Source organism: Peromyscus eremicus, chromosome 6 (assembly GCF_949786415.1).
Source record: "Peromyscus eremicus chromosome 6, PerEre_H2_v1, whole genome shotgun sequence".
Taxonomy (NCBI): domain Eukaryota; kingdom Metazoa; phylum Chordata; class Mammalia; order Rodentia; family Cricetidae; genus Peromyscus; species Peromyscus eremicus.
The window spans coordinates 55,622,492-55,636,778 of NC_081421.1; the positions used below are offsets into that span (position 1 = coordinate 55,622,492).

The window sequence follows — 14,287 nt, forward strand, 5'->3', positions numbered from 1 at the left end:
CTACTTTTCTTAGCAATACAAATTAGATGATGAGGTGCATCCACAAGAAGCAGGAGTGAGAAACTGGTTTTAAGCATACATAGAGTTTTTGGAGAAGTGATTATGGATTTCAGCCTAGGACCTTTCTTTGAGTCATATTGTTAAGCCTGGATCCCCATGCCTGCTGCTCATAGATTTGACCATATGCTAGCTTATACTGAAAAGAATCTGGTGTTGATCCAGGTCTTTCACATATTCATTTAACACCTTCGCTATCAAAACTCTTTGCAGTTTGCCAAAAACATTAGATTTTTAATTCATACAGTAAGCGTGAGAAAAGTCTTGCATACTTTTAGGACTTTACACACTAAAATGCAAATGTTGGCTAAGATCTCAAGACAAATCAGCTTCCTTGCAAGAGCCTTTCTACAAAGAAACAGGGATATATTTTTTAAAGTGTCTAATTAGACCTTGAAATAGATTTTTCCCAGAATAAACATATCACAATGTTACCACACTCGTTTTAGAAAGACCACCCTCAGATTGCACTACTGTAATATGATAGCCTAGGATTGAATATCTCCAAAAGAAGGAACAGCTAACAAAGTAAAATTTGCCCATGTTTTTGTCAGTATTATCCTCTCTGAAAAACTTAGAGTGTTTTGACTTATTTTCTTTATAGCACTTCCTCTAACTCAAGAGTTTTCATTCATATTGTGTGGCTACAAAAAAAAAAAAAAAAAAAAGAAAGAAAGAAAGAAAGAAAGAAAGAAAGAAAGAAAGAAAAGAAAAGAAAACTTAAATAAGGTATTTTCTAAGTCATGCTTAACAGCTCTTTCAAAGGGGCCTTTTGACTTGTGAGTCAAGCATGATAAATGAGTGGAAGTGGAGTTGAAAGTGTGTTTAAATTTTCACATTGTAGCAGGTACAAGAGCACACTTGGGAAATCTACCCTAGCCTTTTATTGTGGTTAAGTAAACATTTTCAGCAGAACATGTGCAGTCGCCTTTCTAGCTTTGTGAAATGGTATGTTTAAATGTGTGTGTGTGGTAGGTGAGGGACCTTTAAAAGCTGGGCGCTTCATCCACATTCCAAAGAAGATTTAGATAGACCATACAAACTGTGGCAGTGAGTCTTTGCATTGTCCACTTTTAAAAGTATTCCACTCCCAGTCCAGATTTCATATCTTTCCAGAGAAAAGAACCAAATCAAATCACACATAGCCTTAAAATAAAAAGTTATTATATATATACATATATATATATATATATATATATATATATATATATATATGAATCATTCAACAAGATGGAATGCTGTAGACTCGGTAGCCTCATTCACACAGCCATCCTATTAACTTTACTAATAATGGATAATCAGTCTTTACAGGGGCTTTCAAGCAATTGACTCATTTGCTTTCAGTTTTTAAAATGCTTTGCTTTCATGGGATCATTTTCAGATGAAATCCTTAAGTAATCAAAATTGTGATTTCATATTGAATTAATAAATACATTTTCAGCTGAGAAAATCATTGACACGGGCCTTTTACTATTGCTTTGGACATTCATAGACTTGACTGAGGTTTTTGGTTACTCCTATAGTTGAACATGGTTATAACTTGCAATTAAATATTCATAATCTAATATATTCCTTAGAATTTTTAAAAAAAACCCTCAACAAACTGTATTAGTTTAATAAAGTCAAAAAAACAAGTGCTTTATTCATATTTACCATCACATGTTAAAACTATTAAAAACTGTCACTGTTATTTTTCAGAATTGGAATATCACAATGATTGTTACTATTTAAAACATCTTTTGCTCAGAAAAAACACATTTATTTTTATTTCATAATTTTTCCAGTATTAATTTAAAGATACTTAACCCAATTCTTTATATTTTCTATAACAATATATTTCAGATAGTTACTAAATTTGAAAAAAGAATTTGAATAAATAGATGGATTTGAAACATTTAAATTGCATTACACTTGGAATATTTCTAAGAAATAAGATAGGCAAAGCCATAAGACACAAACTAAAATGAAATTAGAATATATATCCTATAATTCCTTTTTTTGTATAAGTTCATAGGAAACATGGCATTTTTTATATAGCTTTCCTGAGGCAGTATTCATGTAGATAAATACTATGGTCCTATGGGAGAATTTCTCTGTGTATCTAATGAAAGGATATTTTACTTGTTCATCAAAAGCATTTATTTATTTATTTATTTATTTTTGTTTTTTTTTTTTTATTCAAGACAAGGTTTCTCTTTGTAGTTTTAGTGCCTGTCCTGGATCTTGCTCTGAAGACCAGGCTAGCTTCAAACTCACAGAGATCCACCTGCCTCTGCCTCCAGAGTGCTGGGATTAAAGGTTTGTGCCACTACTGCCTAGCCAACAGCAGCTCTTGAAAAAAAAAATTAAAGGATAGTGTAATAAAAACAACTCCCTAGAAAGAATAGAGTCTATGGTTATGAATTAGACATGCCTCCATCTTTCAACAAGGGAACAAAAGAAATCTGAAGGAAGCCAATTGTTCCACATTTCAGAGAACACCAATTCCTAACACACTGAAGATCAGCTTTCCAGCCAGTGTTCTTACTCTGACAAATGTATCATTTCTTTCGTGTATTGTCCATTCAGCTGTCTTCAAAACCACATTTTCTTCATTCTCTTTATATTTTGTGTTCCCGATAGCCACAGAGATTGTAGAAGTTCTGTGGAAGGGTTTCAGAAAGCTCTCCTGCACTAATTGTAAGAGCCTGTAATCCTTTTTTAAAATTACATCGGCCTTTTAATCAAAGCATTCATACTCTTACATGCTATTCTTCCCTGCAATGCTCTCTTTGTCTGCTTTTTGACTAAGGTTAAAAGGTGTAGCCCCTTTTCTCTATATAAAGTTTCCTATTTATAGTTCTCAACTTTTCGTTGGCTCTTTTCTTCATATTGCACAATGCCACCTCTTCATTGGTCACTAAGTCATAATGAAGCTTTGTTTACTGTGAAACAGAAAGTTCAATTTGTGAGCTGTAGAGCCATACAACCTAGTTAAAATGAGAAGGGATATTGTTAGGGTGATCATTCATGGAATAACTAGATCTCTTTTATAAAAAAAGAGCTTAAAGAAGTGGAAGCAGGCTCAAAGCATGAGCATCATTTTTTCCCTCTTGCTTTTCTTTATGCCCCATAGTGGTGAATTTGAACCTTCTCAAAGAGGAAGTACGACTCTACAGCTGCACGCCTCGGAACTTCTCAGTGTCCATACGGGAAGAGCTAAAGAGGACAGATACCATTTTCTGGCCAGGTTGTCTCCTGGTTAAGCGCTGTGGAGGAAATTGTGCCTGTTGCCTCCATAATTGCAATGAATGTCAGTGTGTCCCACGTAAAGTTACGAAAAAGTACCATGAGGTAAGTAGATCATTTTCTTTGTAGTTTTATGGGACATTTTGTTTCCTAAAAACAAAAGACTGAATCTAAAATGCATAGGTGTTTGAGAAGGACATGTTCCCATCACTGAAAACTAAGCACCAGGTCTACAAAGTGACCTATTTTCACTTTTAAAATCAAGGCTTTTAATTTTAAGACACAGACATTGAAAATTTAGAAAGTACATGTAGTGGTAGATCGTAGCTGATCAGTGAAGCTTTGGTTCTTTTCTTTGTTTGTTTTTTAACTGTTTTTGTTGTTGTTGTTTTCTGCGATACTGGGCTCAAGCTCAGGATTTGTGTATGTTTATCAAGTGTTCCATTACTGAACTACCACCCCAACCCCAATGATGCAAGATTTTTATTTCTTATATCAAGCACACAGCACCTTTCCCAGGAAAAAGAGAGTGGAGCTTTTCAACTATAATTTATTTTCAAACTGTTGAAGGAGAATAGTTTAAAGACAAGCAGAGAAACAATTCACTGTCTAATTTTGAGCAATGAGACCTTTAATAATTGTGTGGTGGCGCACGCCTTTAATCCCAGCACTCGGGAGGCAGAGCCAGGCGGATCTCTGTGAGTTCGAGGCCAGCCTGGGCTACCAAGTGAGTTCCAGGAAAAGGCGCAAAGCTACACAGAGAAACCCTGTCTCGAAAAACAAAAAAAACAAAAAAAAAAAAATTGTGTTTACATATGGTCCAGTGTCAGAACATAAATACTGTGAGGGCATATTTATAGGTAAGCTGATATTCATTATTACACTTGTTGCCTCAAAAAACATGCTTCACGTTTTATGAATTCTTTGATATTTTACTTCATAAAAACATAATCTGAACTATTAGCAATTACTGCAATGCAGAGCCTTGGGATCCATCATATTCAAAATCTTCATGACTGGAGGCAGGCTGAGTGCCACACACCTGCAGCCCCAGCTACCTTGAGGCTGTGAAGGAGAACCACTTGAGCCCAGAAGTCAAGGCTAACCTGGGCAACACAGAAAAACTCAGGCTCATTCATGCTGAATAACTGAATATATCCCACTTTATCTACCAGTGTGTGTGTGTGTGTGTGTGTGTGTGTGTGTATCCAGAGAAGATACTTTTTTGGTCGTTCAGATTTAATTGTTACAATTTTTTCAGACTGCACTTGATTAAGTCTGATCCTCTGATTTGACTTTTGTTTAACTTCATTTGATAATTATTATTTTCACCCCAAAGGATGATTTTTCATGTACAGCATGACATCAGTGAAACCATCTACTCTTGATTCAACATATAGTAGTGTCATAAACTGTAATTCTTCTGACACAATTTTATGCTTTTCAATAATGCTATGTTAGTGGTTGAGAAAGTTCAGGAGAAAGCAGGAAACTGCAGAAGATAAGCAACCCTATTTCTACTCAGATCTACCATTAGCGTGTTGTAGCTTCCAATGAGATACATAATCTCTATAAAAATCTGGTAATCATCTAGCCCTTTCTTAGGCATCAAGTTTGAAGGTAGTTACCTTCCTTTTAGAAGGCACTGTCTAAAATTGGCATCCAGTAATTACAATAGGACTGTCTTTACAAACCATTCTACCTGTTCTACATGTGTGCTCACGCCATCTGCTTCCAGATGTCCCCTTGCCAGCATCAGAATATCTGCTCCAGGTTCAAGTAGATTGTCAGTAGCACATGGGCCTTGGAGCTCCAGGAAGGCTATGTCAATAGCTCAGCTTTTATAACAGTCCTCTAACCTAGAGTAGTCAGTGCTAGTATCCACTGACCTAGCACTGCATTCACCACATACAGGACTTTAAAAGGTGCCTGTGTTAGGGAGAAGTGTACTCTTCCAAAATCATTGTTTAGGGGCTAGCAAGATGGATCAACAGGTAAGAAATACTTCCACCAAGACGAAAAAACATGAGCTTCATTCACCTAGCAGAAGGAGAGAACAGACCCCTGCTGATCGTCGTCTGAACTCTATAGACACTATGCCATACACACACACACACACACACACACACACACACACACACACACACACACACACCCTGCACACAAATAAATAAAAATGAAATAAAAAAAACATTGCACATGTTTTCTTGCTTCTGCCAAGTGGAAATGTGTGGAAAGTAAGTCTCATTATAGTGTAGTACTAAAGAATACAAACTTCAGTGCCAGTCATGCTTCGCAGCCTCTCACATTTCTCAGCCATGTGATTTTGAGAAAGTTATTTAATCCCCCTGAGCCTCGTTTTCCTTATCTGTTGGTTGCCATCCCACATACCCATACACGTTGTATTGGAGATTCGTTGAGTTATTCTGTACAAAACACTTGAGTGAGATGCAGCACACTTCAAGTCGTTCCTATATAGTATTAACTATCTTCTTCTGTGTCCGGTGTTTTATTATGGTGAATTATTAGTGAAGGAGTGAATTCGCACTGGGGAAAGGCAGCTGTCTGAGACTAAAGAATCTGTATGATACTCTGATAGCAGGAACGTTTTTCTTGCTTTTCTATTTTCATAACTGGCCCAATGATTCTTCCTTATTTATAACTTCATAAATTTAATTACTCGTTTCACATCTTGGCGACAGGAGAAAATGGAGGAGAGAAAACGAGAGAGAATGAACATGTGTAACTATTTGTACCCGCCTTCTTCAGTTAGACCACGAAACTTACAGTTTCAGTCACTTGCTAAAATAGCTCCATCAGTTGCTAAATGCCCAATACAGGAGTCTGAAGATGACATTTCATATTAGACCAAAACAAGAGTGAACCCAGTTTCACCCATTCTCTGTAAACACCGTACAATACAACTAAGGCCCATCTCAAGAGTTCCTTCAAATATTTCATTTTATTTTTATTTTGTGTCTCAAGACAAGGTTTCTTTGTGTAGCTTTGGCTATCCTGGAACTGACCCTGTAGACCAGTCTGGCCTCAAACTCACAAAGATCTGCCTGCCTCTTCCTCCAGAATACTCCCTCCCTGTACTAGAGTTTTGTTTTGGTTTTTTTTTTTTTCTTTTGCTGTCTGATAATGTTTTTTTTTAATTTTTTTAATTTTTATTTTGCAATACAATTCAGTTCTACATATCAGCCTCGGATTCCCTTGTTCTCCTGTTCTTTAAAGAAGGAAGTAACTGGAGGAAGAGCATTCTGCTCCTTTTGAAGATATTTAGTAAATGCATCGTAGGAGAGTCAGGCAGGAGGTAGAAGTGCAACTTGGGGCAACCCTCCAGCCTGTAGAGGAACTTCACCTGTTGTATTGTGTTTCATTCCTGCTGGATAGAGAAACATGTGGAGGTGGAGGTGGGGATTAATGACATTGACTATACTGATGCTATGTTATACTGACACTATACTGACTTACATTAAAAAGCTTATTCCAGAAAAAGAAAACAAACATGAAACAAGAATATGATAAGGAATAACACCATTGTAAACTTTATAATTCATGACACCCCAGCTAATTTAAAACAGTCATTAGTGATGTAAAATAATATTCACTTATCTAGTTAGTCATTATTGCAGTTACATGAATACATGCTCCAGAATTATGAAATGTAATAGACTGAGAAAACTACTTTCAAAGCTCAGCATTTCCGACACTTACTGTAAGACATTGAAGTTTTATCATTCAAGAAAGTAAGTTACTGCTAAATAAACTGATGATCAATGGTATTGAAGCTTCTTTCAAGTATTATTTATTGTTCTACTTTTAATAACTCATCTTTTAGCCTAGGTGCAAATAACAACTATTTCCCAAAGTGTGTCTAAATCTACTCACTCATGTGTAAAGGAAAGTAATAACCATAGATTACCTCATAGGATTATTGTGAGTTGAAGTATGTAAACACATTATTATTGTGCCTGGCACACAGTAAGTATTCAAAAAATGTGAGCTAATTAAACTCTGATAGAATCATATGCTCCAAAAGTTATGTACTCATTTCCCAGGTTTATTTTGTAAGTCTTCAGACAAACAGAAGACAACTTGGGTCTCTGTGGATTAATGACAACTTACAGGAATGGGAAATTTCCATAGTCACTTCATGCAGTTATCTGTATTATACATGGAAAGGAGAGAAAATGAACACTTTTATGTTATTATGTACCCTGGTCTTCACTCATAAACCAAGTAACATAATTTCTAGAATTTATAGTTTCTGTTATAAGAAATATTGAATGTCTAATACTTCAGATACTTTTAATACAATACACAACTAGATCCTTTAGTCACAGCACTACAAAGATACATTTTTAATTTTGGTGCCCATATTTTTTATTTGAAACCTGAACACTCTAAACTGTGAATAAGTTCAATTAATAAAGGCATCGTTGTTACTACTGAGCCTCCTAGTAAGATTCAGCTGCAGAAACTTAGCTGTGGCTGAGGATGATGTCTATGAAGTACATCTAATTCATCTCATCAAGTTTATAGAAGACTTGAAATGTAGCCAAGAAAATTAATGAGTGGCATAATTGGGCAGGCTCAGCTGTGGAATGATCAAGTTTCTTTCCGAACTATCTCCATGGTTGAGTGTACTGTATCAAGTGTAAATATCTGTGCAGCATGTGAATACATGTATTAAAACAAGAAGCTAAAACAACAGAAAAACAAATTGTGCATTAGTGGTTTCAATATACTTGAGGTGAAGTTGTCTCTCCTATGATTATATTTAGAAGTAATAGGCACAAGGTGAGTCTTTCAATTTGAGAGCTGTTCTGTATTCTGGGAGGAGTATGCTTTGAAACTTTTGCCATTAACACACCCTTTCTTTTATGAAATGACAGTAGTGGATGACTTGGGGGCTAGAGTTGAGGACTGTGTATACAACTTCTTTATGAGACACTAAAGTATGTAAGACTTTCTTAGGTCGTAAGGTTTCATTTTGTTTTGTTTGAAGTGTTACTTGTCCTTGATGTCAAACATGGAAAAGGATTGATTTTTAAAGGTGGCATATTTATTCCCTTATAGGTCCTTCAGTTGAGACCGAAAGTTGGAGTCAAAGGATTGCATAAGTCACTCACTGATGTGGCCCTAGAACACCATGAGGAATGTGACTGTGTGTGTAAAGGAAACACAGGAGGGTAACTGCATCCTCCACAGCAGCCCACATCCCCACTGGCATCCTGAATCCCCCACTAGACTCCCACATCCCCACCAGCATCTGCCAAAGGGCTGTCAGATGCTGCCATTGGCTGTGGTAAAGATCTTACTCATTGTCTCCATCCAAAAATCTCAGTTGTTTGCTTCAACAGTCTTCCACTTGCAGGATTTAAAAGTGTTCTGAAAGAAGACGCACCAAGAGGAGTCAGGAGTTCCACAGCAGTGCTTTTTAGAGGAAGGTCAAAGGATGGAAGAACCACAGAAACAAATCAAGTGTTTGTAGATCCCTAGCAAGCTCCAGAGTGACAGCATTTCTTTTCCACTGACAGCATTGCTATAATTTAGTTGTCTTGATATGGCAAGTGATGTGAACACCAGAAAATGGTGAAAACTCACAGCTGATTGTGAACAATGCAGAAAACCTTGGATTTTCTCTTCATGTTTGCATATACAAATCCGAATGGTCTATGTTCTACAAACTCAGCTTTTAGATAGCAGCTATGTTGCTATAAATTAAATGTGCTGATAGGAAAGACTGGATTTTTCATGCTTGGTAACTTCTTTGCCATTTGGAAGAAGAGAAGTACAGTCCTGGTTTGCAGGAAGCACACCTGCACAGAGGAGTGGCCTTCCCTCCCCTCCCCTCCCCTCCCCTCCCCCCTCCCCTCCCCTTCCCTTCCCTTCCCCCTGAGGTGGTTTATGTGTTTCACTGTGTACATTTTTATATTCTCCTTTTGACATTATAACTGTTGGCTTTTCTAATCTTGTTAAATATTTCTATTTTTACCAAAGGTATTTAATATTCTTTTTTATGACAACCTAGATCAATTATTTTTAGCTTGATAAAATTTTTCTAAACAGAATTGCTATAGCCAGAGAAATAAAGATGGTATAAAATCTTACTTCTCTGACAGAAACACATGTATTTCTTTCTTGTATGGTGCTAGAGTTTAGAGTCATCTGTATTTGAAAAGATGGAATGGGGAAGTCAATAGAATTGATAGGTCGCAGGAACATTTTGATAACAACTGAATTATTATCAATTCCCACTTTTATTCTTAGAGATACAAATACAACAGAAGATGTGTATACACTCACATGGAGTCATTGCTAATCTCACACTTTCTGTGCGAAATAGGAGCAGAGTTCAGAGAAAAACAAGCATCTTCCTGAAACAGAGCGACCACTTCCCGACAGCTCTCTGTGGTGTGTCGCACTGTATGGACACATCCTATTTATTGTGAGGCTAGGGTTTTATTACCTTTAAACTCTGCTCCATACACTTGTATAAATACATGGATATTTTTATGTACAGAAGTATATCATTTAAGGAGTTCACTTACTCTACTCTTTGGCAATTGAAAAGAAAATCAGCATAATACAGTGCTTGTAAATGCTAAATACTGTGCCTAGGTTATGTGGTGACTATTTGAATTAAAATGTATTGAATCATCAAATAAAAGAATCTGACTATTTTGGGGACAAGTGGAAGTATCGGTCTGTGTGTGTGTGTGTGTGTGTGTGTGCGTGTGTGTGCGTGCGCGTGCGCATGTGCATGCACACGTGTGCACAAGTGTGTTCCCATGTACATGTGTGTGAACATGTCGGTCTCTTGGGATTCTAAGAAAATGAAGATTACAAAGTCCGATGTTGCCATCATTTGTGTTGTACAAAAGTATCTATCTGTTCAGAATACACGAAAGAGAAGGTGTTTCAGCTGAGCCTCCCCTGGCTTCCTCTTCTTTCTAGTGTCTTTTTGCAATGATGTAATGATGTTCTTTTTTTCAGGGGTATTAATAGTAATTCCAGGTTAATTAAATTGCATGGAACCTGACAGTTACATGCGTGTTGTAAAATGTTTAGTGATATGACATGTGATGAGATGAAGGTGGGATGGGTTTCATAAGCCTCTATTCCTGTCTTCATTTACCATGACTGAGTAGTAGCTGGTCTGTGAATTACCCAGGGTATTTCACAGTAGAGTCCTTCCATTCCAGGCACAGACACTTTGGGATCTAGTTTCTTCAACACTTGGCCCTAGGGTTGATGGAATTACCACATGTGCAGACCTAGTATCTCCAGGCTGAGCTTCCAAATAGCACCCATTGTCTGCTCCCCTACTGCTGGCTGCCCTGCCCTGCCTCCCGCCACATAAGAAACAAGCACACAAAATAAACCTGTTCTCTACCTCATTTCTTTAAATCTTTTGCCCTTTTGTCCCATCCCTGTAAAGGCCCAGAAATAATTTCACCAAGTTTCACAGAAAGTGCAAAGCAGCTGGTAGTTTATAAGGTGGCAAAGCAAGGACTATAATGAATTGCAGTGAATTACCTACTTGATGTGTCTACCTTGGTATTTCTATCATTTCCATGTCTGTACTAAAATATTTGTTGTTTTCTTTGGTGGCCCAAAGTGATCATAAAGATAGCAGTCTATTCCCTACCACTGGTGAGTGAGGGGTGAGCGTCAAGACTAACAGCTGATGATCAATTACTCTCATAACACTGTGTTTACCAAAGCCAACAGAAGCTAACACATTCATACAGTAAGTGACTGCAGTTTCTCATAAGTCCATGACATGTTGACTTTATTGACCACAAGTATTTTCAGTATGTCATATCCATGGCTCAGACTTCTGTTTCTGAGCAAAGGCCCATTTTTCATAGTGATGTGTATTAAAAAAAAAAAGAATAACAGTTATCTGAAGCAGTGTTATTGGCCACATATTTTATTTCTGCATCTTTTTGTTACTCTCTCCTTCTCATTGAATATTCCTTATATATATCTTGGAAATGTGCAAAGGACAAAACAGTGAGCCCTCAGAAAATCATACTGTCTGAATAGGCTTCCTCAGTGGTTCACTTTCTTCTCACATTTAATATCGAGGCTGAGTGAACTCTCAGAAGCCATTTTTTTTTTTTATAATGTACGATCCTATTTCTGAGAGCTCAGCCTTTCCTTTATTTTCCTGCTTCCTGTGCTATCAGCAGATCTCATTGACTGCCTTTTCCTCTCTCACATTTGTATCTACAGCCCCATTTCTATAGCTTCCTTCTTTCTGGCCCTGCCTCATGGCTCACCCAATCTAGTAAAACAGCCTCAATTCCCCCACTCTAGTGTCTTTGGCCTCTCTCCTCTCTGATCCATCCTCCACCCCACTAAGAGCATGGCCTTTCAACAAAGCCAATGATGTATGATGGGTAGAATTTCCTCAATAGAACTCTACAAGATTCCATTTTAATCTTCATATGGCACACCAAATCCCTCCTAATCTCACTGTTTACCACTTTCTGTTCATTTTACACCATCAAGCCTGACACAGCTGTGGTGGATATTTGTGGTTTTCTAAAAATGCCAGCATTCACTCACATGTGTGCTAATGTGTACTGCATTCTCTTAAGAGCACAGCTCCTACACATGCCCTTCTCAGTAGCTTCTTGCCAAGTGCCCTGTCAAACACCACTAGTCCCTCAAGCTTGGTTCCCTTCTCTCCACATACACAGACTCACAAGGATAGTTCAACAATAAATAGTGTTGTACTGAGTTACAATTACCTTGTTTTGGTTTCTCACTAATGAGAATCTTAGCAAGAATTATATTATTATTTTTTCACCAATGCCTGATGAGGCATTGAATCAAACAGGGAGTCAGTTAACAATGTGCGTCAATAACTAGGTGAGGTGAGAGTCCACGAGGGTAAATAATGTTAAGTGGAGCACAGACTGGGACATGGAAACCCTGGAGCTGTTAGATACTTTTGCCATTAGCTGTGAGATGAAGAACACAAGAGACAGAAGCTGCGACTTTTCAGCTCTCCACAATTGAGGCTACTACTGCCAAAGTAAGTACAGCAGGGAGACTTTTGTCTGCTGCTCATGATGCAAGGTTATAAAATTACTTTTCTCTCGGCCCAGAAGATTACTTGGTATGTAAAGTTGCTTGCTGCCAAGCCTGACTACCTGAGTTCAATTCCCATGACCCACAAGATGAAAGAGAACCAACTCCCACAAGTTGTCCTATGACCACCATAGGTGCACCATCACACACACACATACACACACACACACACACACACACATACACACACACACATACACACACGTACACACACACATACACACACACATACACACACACACAGGAACAAATGAATATAAAAATTATTTTTCTATTTTGAGATTTTAACATTGGTTTTCTGGTTGATGATTGTCACACCAACCTTACTTCATGCTACTTCTTTTCAAGTCAAGATTCATAATTCCTTCATGGACTATTCTTATCTCAGTTACTTAAGATAAACTGTTGTCAAAATAAAACAGTCTTTAAACTCTGAACAAGAAAGCATGTCTGTGCTAATGACCTGTAATCTAGTAGTTTATCTTTTTTAATTATTATGACTCATCAACCTTGAGACACCTAGTTCCAGCAAACACTCAGTTTCCTGAACATACTGATATTCTTCTAGATGCCCACGCTAAGCTCCATTCCTGCATTTACCTAAGTCACTCCCTGTGCAGTTACTGAAATGTTGCTTCATCTTTTAAGAACTGCCTCAGTAAGCAACTGTATCTACACCAGATTCAATTTGTTGCATAACTCAGTACAGAAAATCTTGCCCAGTGTAAGTCTTTAAGAAATTTAAAAATGAGACATATACCTTTTCTAGGAATTATGTTTTAAGATTAATACCTTTATTATTTTTTAAAATATCAATCTAAGTCCAGCTGACTCATTTACAGAAATTGATAAGATACTCCTAATATTCATAGAGGAGTGTGGGGAAGCCAAGCTGACAGATAAATCTTGAATAGAGGAGTACAAAATGAGCAGATTCAGATTCAGGATTTTAGAGCTTGCTGCCAAGTCACAGAAATGCTATGACATAGTTAACAATGTTAAACACATGGATCAATGTGATTTTAGAACTGAGAATCCAAAAATAAACCTTTGAAGTTGTGGTCAGTTGATTTTTGACAGGAATGAAAATCCAGTTTGGTAGTGAAAGAGTAGGGTCACTATTCTGGGCCAAATAGATGCCACATGCAAAAGAATGTGGATCCTGTTCTCACCAAACTCAGAATTTCAAAGCTGAGGTATACCTTTCATATCAAAGACGAGACAAAGTGAAAGTAAATCAAAGAAAGATATTATGACATGAAATTGGTTGTAAGACATACTTACAAAAATGTAAGAGGTGAAAAGTAGATAAAAGATAAGCAGGGAAATAATGAAAAACCTTTGTGTTTCAATTGACATAACAAAACAAAGTTATTCATGCAGTGCAATAAAATATGTGTAAGTTATATGTTAAAGTAGGATCTTCTATCAGAATACATAAATAATTCTTACAGCTTAATGATAAGACAATTCATTTGAAAAAGAGAAAAGGCCTTGAACAAACACTTCACACAATAATATAGAAATAACCAACAAACATGTAAAAAAGACCATCAGTGATCAGGACAGTGGACATTAAATTCACAATAAGATGCTTCACATTCACTGACATAGCTAGAATTAAAAAGACAGTTACACATTCTGTGAAGGTGTAAAGAAAACGGAACCCTGTTACAAAATACTATGACCATCTGAGCTTAAATATGACTCAACAATTCATTCCTAGTGAAATCCAAAAAGACCAAAATGCCTAAGCAAGAAAGTACCCAGCAGATTTTTGAGAATATTCCAAAAGTAGAAAATATTCAATATCCATCCAATGATAAGGAAAACAGCTTGTCATGTTGCAACAATGGGATATTATTAGACTACCAGAAAGAATAAGGAC

General features: G+C 37.0%; 1 protein-coding gene across 1 annotated transcript in view; it reads left to right on the forward strand.

Moving 5' to 3' along the window:
- The window catches only part of Pdgfc (platelet derived growth factor C), a 172,590-nt gene extending 162,590 nt beyond the window's left edge, over window positions 1-10,000 (forward strand). Inside the window, exons 5-6 of the mRNA XM_059265521.1 lie at window positions 3,173-3,390; window positions 8,371-10,000. Coding sequence (XP_059121504.1) covers window positions 3,173-3,390; window positions 8,371-8,487 — 335 coding nt within the window. The 3' untranslated portion in view covers window positions 8,488-10,000. The remainder of the gene's footprint in view (window positions 1-3,172; window positions 3,391-8,370) is intronic.
- The last annotated feature ends 4,287 nt before the right edge of the window (window positions 10,001-14,287 follow it).